The following is a 17,054-nucleotide window of genomic DNA, read 5'->3' as shown; positions in this document are numbered from 1 at the left end:
TATTTTATTTCTTAATTTTGAGAGCAGATCTCACCAAGTTGCTCAGGGCCTTGCTAAGTTGCTGAGGCTGGCTTTGATCTTGGGATCTTCCTAAGTGTCCCAACTTGTTGAGATTATAGGTGTGTACCGCCACTATGCCTGGCTTTGATTGACAGATTCTTAAGCCTGTGATTTTTCTTGATTCTGTTGGAATTACTTTTCTAGCTCCACTCCTGTTCCTGTGTGCTGTGCTGATTACTTGCAGCAGTGTTTGGGAGGTTAGGTACTGACATTTGAAGCACAAAGTGTTAATTACTATTAAGAAGCTTCTGAGGTCTACCTGGTTTTGATACTTTTCAGTTTTGTGTTGGTATATCTGCCAGGAGGTGGGGAACATGAGTCCAATTGGGAAATCAAAGGTATTTTATCAAGCTCTTGTTGTCACCAGGGCTGATGAATAAAAACTTTTATATTGAGTCCAGGATTATTTTATATTTGGATTAATGATGAAGAACAAATAGTGACAAAAGTGATCTCAAAAGTGCTTTTTTTTTTTTTTTTAGTGGTGCTGGGGATTGAACCCAGGCCCTTGTGCATGTAAGGCAAGCACTCTACCAACTGAGCTAAATCCTCAGCCCTAAAAAGTGATCTTTACCAATAGTTCGATACAAGGTTATAACTATGGTATAGATCTATAATTATGTGTTTGAGATTTTCTTTAGAGCAGTGTTTCTCAGTTTGAAACATGGAGCATGTTGATGTTGCAGTGCCTTGGAAGTGCTGCTGACATTAGTGGATGGGGGCTGAGGACACTGTAGGTCTGCATGTGTGGGTTAGTCCTGCACAGTGATGTTTTCTCAATTTTCAATTTTTGAAAAGTTGGACCAGTTGTGATTAATGTCTTTAATATTGTATAATTCTACATTGAAAAATTAACACTTATTTGGCATTAAATAGGACTTGAAAAAAGATCTGGTTTTATGGCCCGTTGTTACTAATCATTTGCGGTGGATCTCTTTAAAGGTCCAGCCCTTAGTCATCCCTTGAATGCTGGTGATGTTATGATTGAGATCCCTTAGGGATGCACCATTAAATTTTATGCCAGTTACATTCATATCAGGTAACACTGTACATACATGAGTTAAAATTACATACTTTACTGTTTTTGTGGTTTATTTTTCTTATGTATAATTAACATAAAATGCACATGAACTAAAATTTTAGAGTGTTCTGATAAATACTGGCATATGTTACAGCCATGAACCCATCACAGTAGTGAAGATGGTGAGCATGTCTCACTTCCAGAAATCTCCTTTCACTCCTTGGAAATTCCTCCCTGTACTCTGGCACTACCTTGTCATCCAGCCTTTTGATATGTCCTCTGTGACTATATGTAGTTTGTATTTTCTAGAAGTTAATGTAAGGGAAATTATGCAGTTATATATTTGTTTCCTGGCTTTCAAGATAGTTCAAAAATTCATCTGTTGTGTTCTATCAGTTCATTTCTTTTTATTGCCTAATTGTATTCTATTGTGCAGATACATCACAGTGTATTATTCATTTATTCATCAGTTAGTGGACATTTTTGTTGTATTCTTTTTTTCTATTGGAGAGAAAGCTGCTAACATTAATACGCAAACCTTTACGTGTCTGAGTTTTTTTCCCCCATGCTTAAATACCTGGAACTTAGCTTGGTATCACATACCTGTAATCCTAGTGACCCTGGAGGCTGAAGCAGGAGGATCTCAAGTTCAAGGCCAGACTCAGAAATTTAGTGGGACTCTAAGCAGCTTAGCAAGACCCTGTTTCAAAATAAAAAAGGACAGGGGATGTATCTCAGTGATAAAGTGCCCTTGGACTCAATCCCGAGTATAAAAAAAAAAAAATCAAGTCTAGAAATGAAATAGCTGGATTATATGACAGGGATGTATGTGTACTTTTTTTGGTGGGGGGGATACTGAGGATTGAACACGAGGATTTTACCTCAGAGGTATATCCCCAGTCTTTATTTTTATTTAAATTTAAGTTACCTACATTGGCCTCACACTGGATGTGTTCTTGCCTCAATCTCCTGAGTGGCTGAGATTACAGGTGTATGTCCCTGTGCTCAGCTTATGTGTAATTTTTTTTTTAATCTTATTATTTTTTTTTTTTGGTGGGGTTCTTTTTTTTTTTGTATTTTTTGGAACTGGGGGTTGAACCCAGGGCTTTGCGAATGCAAGGCAGACGCTTTGCCACTGAGCTGCATCCCAGCCCTTATGTGTAATTTTTAAAGAAACTGTTAAACTATTTTCAGAAATTGTGGTAGTGTTGTATATTTCCATCAGCAGTTTCTCCACATTCTTGCAACGTTTGGGCTGGTCAGTCCTTTTCATTTTAGCCATCCTCACAGGTGTGTGGTAGTATCTCCTTAAAATCTTAATGTGTATTTTACTAAATAATGTCAGTCACCTTCACATGTTGATTTGCTATTTGTATTACCTTCTTTGGTGACAGGTCTGTTCAAACTTTTTACTCTATTTAAAATGGGTTGTTACTGTTGAATTTTGAATGTCGAGTATTGTTGAGTTGAATATTGTTGGGAACTCAAAAAGAGTTCTTTATTCTGGATATAGGTCCATCGTGAGATGCATGCTTTGCAAATATTTTCCTTCAGTCTTTAGCAATCAACATTGCTTTTGAAGAAAGGAAGATGTTTTGATGAAATCTGATTTATCATTTTTGTTATTTATGGTTTGTGCTTTTTAGGTGTCACATTAGAAATCATTAGCTGGGCACAGTGGCACGCCTGTAAGCCCAGCAGCTTTGGAGGCTGAGGCAGGAGGATGGCAGGTTCAAAGTCAACCATTAGCAAATTAGCAAGGCACTCGGCAACTCAGTGAGACCCTCCTGTCTCTAAATAAAATACAGAATAGGCCTGGGGATGTGGCTCAGTGGCTGAGTGCCCCTGGGTTCAATCCCTAGTTTAAAAAAAAAAAAATCAGTGGTCTAAGTATACATACGTCTTGTTTTGGACAATTTGTTCCATTGATCTCTTTATATACCAAGAATACCAGACTGTTTTGATTTCTGTGGTTTTATAACAAGCCTTGGAAGCCAATGTTGTTAGCACTGCCACTTTGTTCTTTTTCAAAGCTGCTTTGGATTTTTTGTGTTATTTTCATACAGATTTAAGAATACTACTGTTGATTTCTTTTTTTTTTTTTTTTTTTTAATAATTTTTATTTTTTAATTTTGGGCGGACACAACATCTTTGTGTGTATGTGGTGCTGATCGAACCTGGGCCGCTCGCATACCAGGCGAGCGCGCTACCGCTTGAGGCACATCCCCAGCCCCTACTGTTGATTTCTTTTTTTTTTTTTTTAAATTTTTTTTTTTATTTTATTTTATTTTATTTTTTTTAAGAGAGAGTGAGAGAGATAGAGGTAGAGAGGGAGAGAACTTTTCAATATTTATTTTTTAGTATTTGGCGGACACAACATCTTTGTTTGTATGTGGTGCTGAGGATCGAACCCGGGCCGCACGCATGCCAGGCGAGCGCGCTACCGCTTGAGCCACATCCCAGCCCCCCTACTGTTGATTTCTATAAAAATAAATTCTTGCTTGAATTTTGGTTGGGATTGGTTTGAATAGGTAGTTTAGTTTATTGTTTTCAGCTGTCTTTTATTTCTTCCAGCATGTTTTGTAGTTTTCATTGTGTTTCATATGTGTTGTCAAATTTATCCCTAAACATTTATTGTTTTTTTTTGGTATTATTTAGTGTTATTAAAACTTAACTTTCCAACCAGGTCTTGTCCAATAAGCATGTGGCTCCTGATCATCTGTTGCAAATCTGCCAGCGCATCGGCCCTATGTTGGATAAAGAAATTCCACCCAGTATTTCAAGAGTCACTTCTTTACTTGGTGCAGGAAGGCAGTCTTTGCTACGTACAGCAAAAGGTACCTTAATTTGAAGAAGTGTTCTGCTTTGTATTAATAGCTTAATAATTACTATAATTGTGACGTAATGTAAGTATTGTGGAAGAAAGGTGATATGTAACTAAATCATGCTGTGGACTATAAAATTCTCTGCATTTAGCATAGAACATTGAATCCTATTACCTAAGTGTTTAATGGGTTTTTCTGCATTTAAAAAATTGCTCAAGATACAGATGTTAAGCTAAAAAGCTTGAATTTATTATGAGATGTGTTTGAGGTTTTATCAATGTGAGTTTTTTATTTTTTCATTTTGTAGCTCACTCGTAACTTATTGAATGTAATTGTATGTGTCTAATAAACTCTTAAAATGCTAGAAGTATTTCCTTTGCTATTTAGATTCCAAGAGCCCTTTGTTACCAGGGGAAGTGATTTTCTAAGGTTGGTAGCGGTTTGAAAACAAGCACCAAAAATGTAAAATTGCATGGTTCTTTTTTTTTACACTAATTTTTTTTTTTTGGCAAATTATGTGCTAGTAAAATGTTTGAAATTGCTATTTTTCTGTTAGCTTGGTACAAATGACTTAGACTTAAGTGTATGTATGTGATACGATCTATGTATAATGTGGCTAAACTGCTAATGGGCAAGATGGTTGGTTCCTCCCATCCTGAGGCTCCTCCCTTGACTCTCTAAGAGCAGTCGCTGGGATGCTCCCTCTTTAGAGGCACCATGAGGATAAAGCTTGACTGAGGAAGAACAGCCTCCCTCTTGGTTCGCTGCCAGACTGGTTTGTCCAGGTAGCTGTTTCCTAGTGCTCTGTAGCCATGCCACATGTTGGCTCTAATCAGGAAACTGTTGGTATTCTTCCTTTTCTGTGTTCCTATTCACTTGTAATTACTCTGTTGTAGGCTGTTACTTAGTAGTTACTTGGGCAGCATGTTTTCCTCTGTTTTCTGTGTCAAGCTCAATGTTGTTCTGTGATGAGCACTGTTTTAGAATTGGCAGACCTTGGAAGAGACTTGGTCAAGTGCATAGGGTAGGGCCCTGTTTCTCTATTGTTTTGTACTGGTGCCATGAGAGGATGCCTGGTAACTGCTCTTTGGTCATGATAGTCGTAATGGATCCATTCATGTAAAACTCTATATGCCTGTTAGTTTGGGGCACCCGAGGCTCATGGAGGTTAAGTATGCTGCCATCCCTCCTTTGTCTTTGAGTTGTGAGGTAGCTAAACTTGAGCACAGCAGACTGCCCATGACTTGTGTTCTGCTGCTGTCTCCTAGGAGGAAAGACATTTTTTCTTCAGTTCTTTTCTTGTAGGTCAGGGAGGGATGGGGCTTTTTGAGTTCAGACTCACAGATCCTACTTATATGCCCTTCTGTAAAGGATTATCTGTGATCCTAAAATAAAGGGAAAGCTATTTAATTTGTCAGTACTTCCTAAAGAGACCAAAGTCATGGCAGTATTGGCCAAATTAATTTTAAGACTAAACATAGGACTTTTATATGTGAAAGAAATTAAAATTTTTCTCAATTTTCAATTTTTGAAAAGTTGGACCAGTTGTGATTAAGGTCTTTAATCTTTAATATTGTATAGTATAATTCTACATTGAAAAATTAACACTTATTTGGCATTAAATGGGACTTGAAAAAGGATCTGGTTTTATGGCCCGTTGTTACTAATCATTTGCGGTGGATCTCTTTAAAGGTCCTGAAATCTTTGAGCCTCAGTTACCTCACTTGTAAATTGGCGAAAATACCTACCTCACAGGGTTGTTGTGAGGGTTTAATGAGATCATGTATGTGGAAAGCACTTTGTGAACTGTAAAGTGCTACACAAATGTTAGTTGTTGTTGCTGCTGTATCTGAGATGTCCTAAGTTTTTTTTTTTTTTTTTTCTCCCTTCAGAAATAGTCTAATAAACCTCCAGGGCTTTTCTGTTAAAGTATATTATAGTTGGTAAAACTTTGAATAAACAGTTTATTACAATATACGTAAGTATTCTATAAAATCTTTCTTGGGGTTAACTTTCAAGATTTTATGTGTATCTAAAATTCATTTTAAAGACTGCAGGCACACAGTGTGGAAGGGCTCTGCCTTTGCTGCTCTTCATAGAGGAAGACCTCCTGAAATGCCCGTGAACTACGGCTCTCCTCCAAATCTTGGTAAGTGAGGTGGGCCTTGGTGATGCCTAAAGTTCTTTTAATTTCTTGATAAAATTTGTAAATGTCAAATTTAAAAAGGAAATACCGGCAAGGTTGTTTTTTAAGTAGTAACACATATCAAATTTCAAACTACTGTTTTCTTAAAATAATTAATAAAATTAATGAAAACAATCATTATATTAAGAAGTCTGAGCTGGGCAAGGTGGTGCACATCTATAATCCCAGCAGCTTGGTAGGCTGAGGCAGGAGGATCCCAAGTACAAAGTCAGCCTCAGCAATTGCCTAAGCAACTCAGCGAGACCTTGTCTCTAAATAAAATATAAAAAAGGGCTGGGGATGTGGCTCAGTGGTTAAGTGCCCTTGGGTTCGACCCTTGGTACTGGGGGCGAAAAAAAAAACAAAAACGCCTGCATTAGTGATTATGGTAGAACAGAATTGGAAAGAAATTTGTGTCCTTAGGATTTCCCAAACAAATTTATTTAGTTTTTCACAAAAATATTTGCTTTCCTCTTAACCATTTTCATTGTTTTTATTTCCTAGTGGAGATACATCGAGGAAAACAGCTCACAGGGTGTTCCACTTTTAGCACAGCATTTCCAGGAGCTATGTATCAGCATATAAAAATGCACAGAAGGATTCTTGGACATCTATCTGCTGTTTACTGTGTAGCATTTGATAGGACAGGACATAGAATCTTTACAGTGAGTTAACATTTTCTACTAAATTGGGTACTGCCTGCAGCACTTTAGTGTGCTTCAGCATCATTTAGGAAATCTTATAAAATTTGTAGGTTCTTTATTTCCAATCTTCAGAGATTTCAACCAAGTAGGTCTGGTGTGGGGCCCATGAATTTGTATTTTAAATAAGTACCTCAAGTGATTTAGGGACAAATAGTCCTATGTGCTGTTTTGAGAGATAATGACTTAGAGCAGTGGTTCTTAAGCATGATCATTAAGGATGGTTGAAATTTATGCCTGTGTAGGCTGGTATAGTGGCCTGTAATGCCTGCTACTTGGGAGGCTGAGGCAGAAGGATTGCAAGTTCAAAGCCAGTTTCAGCAATTTATCGGGCGTGGCTCTAAGTAACTTAGTGAGATCCTGTTTCTGAATTAAAAAAAAATGAACAAAAGAACAAAAACAGGCTGGGGATGCGGTTCAGTGCCCCTTAGTTCAATCTCTAGTACCAAAAAAAAAAAAAAAAACAAATACACATCTAATACTTTAGTTCATTTTGAACTTATTGAATTGTCACTCTGTACTTAATCTAAATGTAAGCACCAAATCCAGAAACAAATCTCCAAGCTGTTAGAAATATTCATACATTGATTAATCGTTAATTCTGGAAAATGGATTGATTATAGATAGCATTTCTGTGTTCAAGTAGTTATTGAAAAGCTGTACAGAAATATTTGGAATTTAACATTTTTAATGTTTTTAAGGGAAGATTAGAATGGGTGAGAAGCTTAACTTAATTGCAGGTGTGAGATTCAGAGTACATAATCATTGTGTGATGAATGATGGATGCTGGATGGTATTGTGTATTTGAGACTTTGTTGTTTGGTTATTTGAAATAAGGATGCTTTTCCCACTTTTTTGGGGGTGGTGGTGGCAGAATTGTCACTTAGTCTTGTTCAGGCTAAGAAGTCTAGATCTGTCTTAACATTTATTGTCTTATTTAACTTGGTGAGCTGATCTAATACTTAGCCATTGTTAACTAATACAGTTCAGAAGGAACTTCTAGTTGGGTGTATTAGTTGGTAGAGAATTTTGGGGTAAGTAGTATTTATAATGTGATCTGACTCATAGAAATGGTAAGTTCACAGTATCTTTAGGCTTTTCCTTCGAAGAAAAATACATTTCCTTATGTGTTTTGACTGTAAGAACCATGACGGAGTATTCTGCAATTGGAAGGAAGGAAGGAAGGAAGAGTCAGATATTTGATTTGTGCAGTATGTAAAAAGTACTCTAAAATGATTCAGAAGATTTGCTGAACTGATATATGTGTTTGGTGTATTTTTTCTTAGGGTTCAGATGATTGTTTGGTAAAGATTTGGTCAACACATAATGGCCGCCTGTTATCCACATTAAGAGGTCATTCTGCAGAAATTTCAGATATGGCAGTGAACTATGAGAACACTATGATTGCTGCAGGGAGCTGTGATAAAATCATCAGAGTGTGGTGCTTGAGAACCTGTGCTCCTGTTGCAGTGCTCCAAGGACACACAGGATCAATTACATCTTTACAGGTAAACTAACTCCCTGAACATGTGGATGTTACTGCCTTTACCTTCAAAACTTTCTCTTTGGAATAGAAAAATATGAAGGTGCTTCGTGATTATATGGTGTGGGTTGTTTTTTTTTTTTTTTTGTGGTGCTGCGTTTTAAACCCGGGGCCTTTTGCATTTGAGGCAAGCACTCTTCCAACTGAGCTATATCCCCAGCTCCATGATGTGTTTTAAAGTTAGGTAATCAAGAGAAAATTATCATTTTTATTTCAACTAATCATGGAAGGAGTAAGATAAAAAACAAATGTAGCAGAACTGTAGCAGAAAGCTTCATGGGTGACTTATTGCCTCTTTGAAGCTGATTATTGATCTGGATGAATGTCAATTAAAAACTGATGTACAATGAATCAAAATGCATTTTGCTGTCATATATACCTAATTAAAAAAAAAAAAAGGATGGATTCTCTGGTTTTGGTGGTACTGAGAATTGAACCCATGGCCTAAAAGGCATGTTGGGCAAGTGCTGTACCATTGAGCTGCATCCCCTGCCCTCTTTATTTTTTATTTTATTTTCAGTACTGGAGATGGAATCCAGGGGATTTTTACTACTGAGCTACATCCCAGCCCTTTTTATTTTTTTGAGACAGTCTTGCTAAGTTACCTAGGTTGAACTCGTAACAAGTACGTGGGATTAAAGGCATGTGCCACTGCATCCAATTTTTTTAAGCCTGGGTTTCTTTCTTTCTTTTTTTTTTTTTTTAAATAATATTTATTTTTTGGTGTAGATGGACACAACACAATGCATTTTATTTTTATGTGGTGCTGAGGATTGAACCCGGGTCCCGCCTGTGCTAGGTGAGTTAGTTTTTAAGGTAAAAAGGCATTTTTTGTCAAACTCAAGACTAACAGCTAAAAGAATAGTAAGAGAATGTGTAATCCAAGTGTGGTGGTACATGCTTGTAATCCCAATAGCTCAGGAGGCTGAGGCAGGAGGATCACAAGTTCAAGGCCAGCAACTTAGCTTTTTTGTGGCTCAGTGGTAAAGTGCCTATGGGTTCAATCCCCTGTACCCCCCAAAAAATGAAAGTGTAAACTACTAAGCTACCAGAGACTGGAAATAAGTCTTGTAAAAAAGAAAGCAAGAAAAAAGGAAAGAGCTGGGCACGATATAGTGCATGCCTGTAATCCCAGAGGCTTGGGAGGTTGAGACAGGAGGATTGTGAGTTCAAAGCAAAAGCAAGGTGCTAAGCAACTCAGTGAGACCTGTCTTTAAATAAAATACAATATAGAGCTGGGAATGTGGCTCAGTGGTTGAGTGTCCCTGAGTTCAATCCCCGGTACCACCCCACCCCCCGCAAAAAAAAAAAAAAAGGGCAATGTATGGGAGAGAAAGTATACAAGGAGGTCATTAAATGTCAGTATGAGTATAATTCCATTAGTAGTAAATGAATTAAATGGTCCACATAAGAGGCAGAGACTTCAGACTTGGTTAAAAAATGAAATCCAACTATACGTCTTACCTTCAATATAAGAATATACAAGGTCAAGAGTAAAAGATGGGAGAAATTGTTTTTGCATACATAAAGAGAGATAATCAATTGTGATCAAACACTGGGGCTAGGAATATAGCTCACTTGGTAGACTGCCTCACATGCAGAAGGCCCTGGGGTTCAATTCCCAGCACCACAAAAACAAAACAAAGTGATAGTGATTAAGCTTTTTATTAAATAAGAGTTCTTAATTTGTAGTATATCCTCAAAATACATAAAGCAAAAATAGATCCTCAGCGAGAAATTGACCTTCATAATTATAACAGGGAAATTTGAATACCTTTGTTAGTAAAAGAAAGAATCTTTCGTTAAGAATATAGATTTGAGGGCTGGGGATGTGGCTCAAGCGGTAGCACGATCGCCTGGCATGCGTGCGGCCCGGGTTCGATCCTCAGCACCACATACAAACAAAGATCTTGTGTCTGCCGAAAACTAAAAAATAAATATTAAAAAAAAAAATTCTCTCTCTCTCTCTCTCTCATAAAAAAAAAATATATATAAAGATTTGAGGGCTGGGGCTGTGGCTCAGTGGCAGAGCGCTTGCCTAGCATGTGTGAGGCACTGGGTTCAATCCTTTGCACTGCATACAAAAATAAATAAAGGCATGCTGTCTACAACTACAAAAAAAAAAAATTAGATCTGACTATGCAAGTAAGAGGCTTGTACCATTACACATTTAGAACCTTTCATTTAATATTTATACCACAACTTTTTGGTCACAAATAGGGTGTTTATTATGTAAATATTGTCCCCATTTTTTGAGCAGCAAATGTCAGTCTCAACAGATTTAAAAATACTGTCATAATTATATTGTTGTCAGAAGATATCGATAATTAAGACAAATTACCAACAACTGGAATTGTTAATAGAGCAATCTTTAATTTTATAAATTAAGTAATAAAATTACTCAAACACCAATGAAGAAATCATAGTACACATTTAAGAATGTTTTGAACTGGCTAGTAATGAAAATATTACAAATTAAAACTAGCAAGAGGTACTGTTTGGGAACCAACCTCCAAATTGTGTTACTTTGTGATTGTTGCCTCTAGTTCTCAGCCCTCAATGTATTTCCCCTATTGAGTAGGATTGACCTATGTTACTTAAAGGGTATTGGCAAAATAATGTAGTATGACTTTTGTTTTTGGTATTGGGGATTGAACTAAGGGGAACTTGACCACTGAGCCACATCCCCAGCCCTATTTTGTATTTTATGTAGAGCCCGGGTCTCACTGAGTTGCTTATCGCCCTACTTTTGGTGAGCGTGACTTTGAACTCACGATCTTCTACCTCAGCCTCCCGAATATCTGGGATTACAGGTGTGCGCCACTATGCCTACTGTAGTGTGACTTTTAGTGCTGGGTAGTACAGACATGACAGTGTCTGTACTATGGAGACTCACTCATTTTTAGTAGCCTTATGTGAAGATTTTTGGGTAGAAGCTGAAGTCTCCCACTCAGTCATGTGAGCAAGCCATTTTGGAAGCAGATCCTCTGTCCCAGGTAAGTTTTATTGTCACTGTAGCCGGGTCAATGTATTGACTACAGCCTTCAAGCTGAGCCAGAGATAGCTGACTGAACTCCTAATAATAGATATTGTTGTTTTGGGCAGTTTAATTTTGGGTTGATTTGCTATATCTTGGTATATATTTAATACACAGCTGAAGTTGTGCTGAAAAAGATTTATAGCACTCGATGCATATATGTTGAAAAAGAAGGAGAAAAGCCAGGCCCACTGTTCCAGGCCTAGTCCCTGCTACTCCGAAGACTGAAGCAGGAGGATCACTTGAGACCAGGAGTTTGAGAGCAGCTTGGGCAGCAGAGACTTGTTTCTTTAAAGTTGAAATTTAGTGATCCAAGTGTATTTTCTTTAATATTTTTATTTTTTAGTTGTAGTTGGACACAATACTTTTGTTCCATTCATTTATTTTTATGTGGTGCTGAGGATTGAACCCAGGGTCCCGCATGTGCTAGGCGAGTGCTCTACCACTGAACCACAATCCCAGCCCCCAAGTGTATTTTTGAGAAATTAGAAGACAAGAAATAGAGAAATAAGGATTTATGAAGAGAAGTACAGGTACTAAGAATGGAAAGAAGGTATCAGTAGAAAGGATCAACAGAGTTGAATGGTTTTTGGAAAAACTATGCTGGTGAAATAATTAGATTAACCTGGGTGTGGGGATGGAAAATTCCAAGCCAGCCTTAGCAAAATCGAGGCACAAAGCTACTCATTGAGATTCTGTCTAATAAAATACACAATAGGGCTTGGGGGGTGGCCCAGTGGTCGAGTTCCCCTGAGTTCAAATCCTGGTACCCCCTACACTCCACCCCCCAATTAGATTAATTATGGGACCAAAAAGAATTGTTAAAAGTAATTAGATTTGAAAAACAGATATTACTACATATCCTTCAAATAATAGAGGGTATTGTAAATAACTTGGTAAAAATGGAAGCTAAATACTCAGAAAAACAACTTATTAAAGCTGTACACAGTGGTGCACACCTGTAATCCCAGTGCCTTGGGAGGCTGAGGCAGGAGAATCCCAAGTTCAAAGCCAGCCTCAGCAATTTAGTGAGACCTTAAGCAACTTAGTGAGACGATTTCTCAAAACAAAAAGGGCTGGGGATGTGGCTCAGTGGTTAAATGCTTCTGAATTCTGTCACTGGTACCAAGAAAAAGGAAAAGTAAACAAAATCTGAATAGATTTGTAACTATTAAAAAGCATTGACTGGGCTGGGGATGTGGCTCAAGCGGTAGCGCGCTCGCCTGGCATGCGTGCGGCCCGGGTTCGATCCTCAGCACCACATACAAACAAAGATGTTGTGTCCGCCAAGAACTAAAAAATAAATATTTAAAAAAAAAAAAAAAAAAAAAAAGCATTGACTATCTAGTTAAGATTCTTTTTATCTCCTTAATGTTTCTGTCAAAAATGTTTCACTGGGCTGGGGTTGTGGCTCAGTGGTAGTGCGCTTGCCTCTCATGTGTGAGGCACTGGGTTTGATTCTCAGCACTGCATATAAATAAATGATTAAAATAAAGGTCCATCAAAAACTAAAATAAAAATAAAAGTTTCACTGAATCTCATATGGGAGCCATAAAACAAATCAAAAACTGAGGAAAATTTGTGGCCAGTGTAACAAATTATTTATTTATTTATTTATTTTTTAGAGAGAGAATTTTAATATTTATTTTTTCGTTTTCAGCGGACACAATATCTTTGTGGTGCTGAGGATCGAACCTGGGCCCCACGCATGCCAGGCGAGCGTGTTACCGCTTGAGCCACATCCCCAGCCCCCAGTGTAACAAATTTATATCCTTCAAAGTTTAGTTTCAAGAAATACCAAAAAAACCCCCAAAACAAACAAAACCCAAAACAAAAAAACCTAAGAAGCCCCAGGAAAGTATAAAATGTAAATGCAGTGTGTGAGCCTAGATTTGGTTTTAGAGAAAATCCCCAAAGTACATTATGAGAAACTAGGAAATTTGAATGTGGATTTTGTGTGTGTGTATTTTTTTTTTTTTTTGTGGTGCTGTGGATTGAACCCAGGGCCTTGTGTGTGCGAGGCAAGCACTCTACCAACTAAGCTGTGTCCCCAGCCCCCTGGATTGTATATTAATAAATTAAATTTCTCATGTGTTTTATAACTGTATTATGTAGGAGAATGTCATTGTTCTTTGGAGATAAAATTAGGGTTTCAGTGAGGTGATAGGATGTCTGAGTTTAGATTCTGATGGTTCATCAAGAGGCAGGTATGGCCAAGTGTTAACCATTGGTGAATCTTGATGACTGATAACGGGTGCTCATTGTACTTTTCTCATGACTTTAATGCAGATTAAAAATATTACAGGGGCTGGGATTGTAGCTCAGGGGTAGAGTGCTTGCCTTGCAAGTGTGAGGCACTGGGTTGGATCCTCAACACCATGTAAATAAATAAAGGTATTGTGTCCATCTACAACTAAAACTGAAAAAAAAAAAAAAAAAAACAACAACCCCAAAACCAAAAAAACAGAATTAAATGGGGAAAATTAACACTATACCATTGCTGCAGCCTCTTCAGCACTCTTAGCAGGGAAAAAAGAACAAAAACCTGTAATTATTGGAAAGGAAGAGATAAAAATTCTAATTTTTCAAGTTTGCTTACTTAGGAAATCCATTGAACTTGCCTCCTCGACAGGTTCCATTTATCTCAGGAAACAAAAGCCATGGTCCTAAGTAGTGGTGATGGCCCAACAGCTTTATGAATATAGGTTAATTCCTCTGAATTTTGCTGACTTCCAAGTGGTTAATGTGGTGAGAATTATATTAGGTGAATTTAACTTACCTTCACCTGGTTGGTGCACACTGGTAGTCCTAGCTGCAGGAGAGGCTGAGGCAGGAGGATCATGTGTTCAAAGCCAGCCCCAGCAAAAAGCAAGGTGCTAAGCAACTCAGTGAGACCCTGTCTCTAAATAAAATACAAAAGGGTTGGGCATGTGGCTCAGTGCCCCTGAGTTTAATCCCTGGTACCCCCCAAAAACCTAACAAACCCCAAAAAACTCCTTCCCCCAACACATAGTAGTAGCTCAATCTGAAACTAAAACTAAAAAATATTTTAAAGAAAAAGAATTCAATTGAGGTTAACTTTGGAAAACTTAATTTTTTAAAAATATTTTTTATTTAAATACATGACAGTGGAATGCATTACAATTCTTATTACACATATAGAGCACAGTTTTTCATATCTTTGTATAAAAGTATGTTGACACCAATTCATGTCTTCATACATGTACTTTGGATAATGATGTCTATCACATTCCACCATCATTGCTAACCCCCTGCCCCCCTCATTCCCCTCCCACCCCTATGCCCTATCTAGAGTTTGTCTATTCCTCCCATGCTCCCACTCCTTATCCCATTATGAGTCAGTCACTTTATATCAGAGAAAACATTTGGCATTTGTTTTTTTGGGATTGGCTAACTCTCTTAGCATTATTTTCTCTAACACCATCCATTTACCTGCAAATGCCATGGATTTTATTCTTTTATTGCTGAGTAATATTCCATTGTGTATATATGCCACATTTTTTTAATCCATCTACTGAGGATCATCTAGGTTGGTTCCACAGTTTAGCTATTGTGAATTGTGCTGCTGTAAACATTGATGTGACTGTGTCCCTGTAGTATGCTGTTTTTTAAGTCCTTTGGGTATAGACGGAGGAGAGGGATAGCTGGGTCAAATGGTGGTTCCATTCCCAGTTTTCCAAGGAATCTCCATACTGCTTGGAAAACTTAATTGTAAGTTTAAAACTGTAGAAGCTTTTGAGACTGATGTATATATTATTTCTTTTTAGTTTAGCCCTATGGCCAAAGGCTCTCAAAGGTATATGGTTTCCACTGGTGCTGATGGAACAGTTTGCTTTTGGCAGTGGGATTTAGAATCTCTGAAATTCAGGTAAGCAACTTTATGTAAAGTTTTATTTTTAAATGCAGTTAATATTTGGCTCAATGGAATAAAATTTGATTCTGAGGAGAAATTATATTTTATGATTGCCCTTTTACTTTTAAATATAATTTTATTTAATATAGCAAATGTGTCATTCACTACTTACTGTACAGTTGATTTTTTTGATAGTTGGATATGTTAAAGAACCCTACCTTTTGTCTTCATGAACACACTTTTGTGAAATTGAAGTGAAGTAATATGTATGTGAAACATTTATCAGAAATGCACAATTTTGTATATAATCAAATACAGGCAGGAACATTTGCGGATCATAAGAACTAGGGTATGGACCAGTACTGTCCAGTTTGGTAGCACATAGCTACCATACTGACTTGATCGCTTCAAATGTGGCTGGTATCTAAAGTATTTATTGAAAATTATATTGATATTGATAATATGTTGACATATTTTGTATGTATTGGGTTAAATCCAATTTATAAAACTTTGTCTCTTCTGTTTTTTGGGGGATGGAGTCTCTGTATGTTGCCCAGGCTGGCTTTGCACTCCTGGGTTCAGTGGATACTCCTGCCTCCCAGGTTCAAGTGATAATCCTGCCTGAGCCTTAAGAGTAGCTGGGACCACGGGCCTGTGCCACTGTGTCTAGCTTTTTATTTTCCAAAAATATGGCTACTTAGATTGGCTTGCATTCCATTTCTTTTGCCCCGTGCTATAATATGGTGTTACTGTATTCTTCTTTGCAGCCTTGATAAAAAGATTCACTTACACTCTTTGAGTTCTACTCACCTCACCTAAGAATGTTTAAACCTGGATGTTTAAACCTTTATGTTTTTATTTTAGGTGATATGGTTTTAGCTACGGGTAGTAGTAATGTTTGGCCTATGAGAAGGTACTACAGATATAAGATTATGATATTTAGATATGCCAGATTGAACTAGTATTTCAGATGTGCTAATGTGTTCAACTAATGTATTTTAAAGCAACATCTTATTCTTTTTAAGTCCACGCCCCCTGAAGTTCACTGAAAAGCCTCGGCCAGGTGTTCAAATGCTTTGTTCTTCTTTTAGTGTTGGTAAGGTAACTTGTTTGGTAATCTTTTTCTTAGTTTTACTTTAGCCTTTATTAGAATTCTGCATTATTGCTAAGAATTTTTATTCAGATAGGTGGTAAATGACATCTGATGTCCTTTCATTAGGTTTAATTTGTGATGTTTATTTAATCAGCCTTTTTTTGCATGTTCCTCTGTGTGATTCAGCAGTTCTGATTGCTAATAGTAATGAGAGTGACAATGAGGAGGGCTTAGGTGTTCATTGTGATCTAGTCCTGTGTTGTGTCCTCTATGGGTGATATGCCTAAATTTCTGATTTTCTTTTTTTTTTTTATGTTTATTTTTCAGTTTTCGATGGACACAACATCTTTATTTTATTTTTAGGTGGTGCTGAGGATTGAACCCAGTGCCCCGCGCATGCCAGGCAAGCGTGTTATCGCTTGAGCCACATCCCCAACCTTGTGATTTTCTATTAACGGTTTTACTGTATATTTTTGTTTAAATTTGGTTCCCACACATGTATCTTGGTGACATTTTCCCCCCTTTTCTTGCACCATGAACTTTTGTGGTAGGTTTTTTTTCAGGTTAGGTTAAAGATTTTTCCATCCAAAGTATGAAAATTTCATAAACATCAAGAAGGAAACTTATATTCCAGAGCTAGGTATGGCGGTGCTCTACTGGTACACTACTGTCCCAGTAGTGTAGAGCACTGGTGCTGACGTGGCCCTGGCCTTGC

General features: G+C 37.4%; 1 protein-coding gene across 3 annotated transcripts in view; it reads left to right on the top strand.

Annotated features, from left to right (window-relative positions):
• Positions 1–17,054, top strand: part of Brwd1 (bromodomain and WD repeat domain containing 1) — a 117,005-nt gene that overhangs the window by 4,170 nt on the left and 95,781 nt on the right. For all 3 annotated transcript variants that reach the window (XM_046439201.2, XM_046439200.2, XM_046439199.2), the window contains exons 5-10: positions 3,768–3,918; positions 5,957–6,055; positions 6,596–6,756; positions 8,079–8,300; positions 15,161–15,261; positions 16,272–16,342. In XM_046439201.2, coding sequence (XP_046295157.1) covers positions 3,768–3,918; positions 5,957–6,055; positions 6,596–6,756; positions 8,079–8,300; positions 15,161–15,261; positions 16,272–16,342 — 805 coding nt within the window. The remainder of the gene's footprint in view (positions 1–3,767; positions 3,919–5,956; positions 6,056–6,595; positions 6,757–8,078; positions 8,301–15,160; positions 15,262–16,271; positions 16,343–17,054) is intronic.

The sequence above is a fragment of the Marmota monax genome, unplaced genomic scaffold (genome assembly GCF_021218885.2).
Source record: "Marmota monax isolate L192 unplaced genomic scaffold, Marmota_monax_Labrador192_F-V1.1 WCK01_AAM20220418_F8-fsc00125, whole genome shotgun sequence".
Classification (NCBI taxonomy): domain Eukaryota; kingdom Metazoa; phylum Chordata; class Mammalia; order Rodentia; family Sciuridae; genus Marmota; species Marmota monax.
Note: the sequence above shows the minus strand (reverse complement) of the source record. Positions and strands in the feature narration are given on the sequence as shown.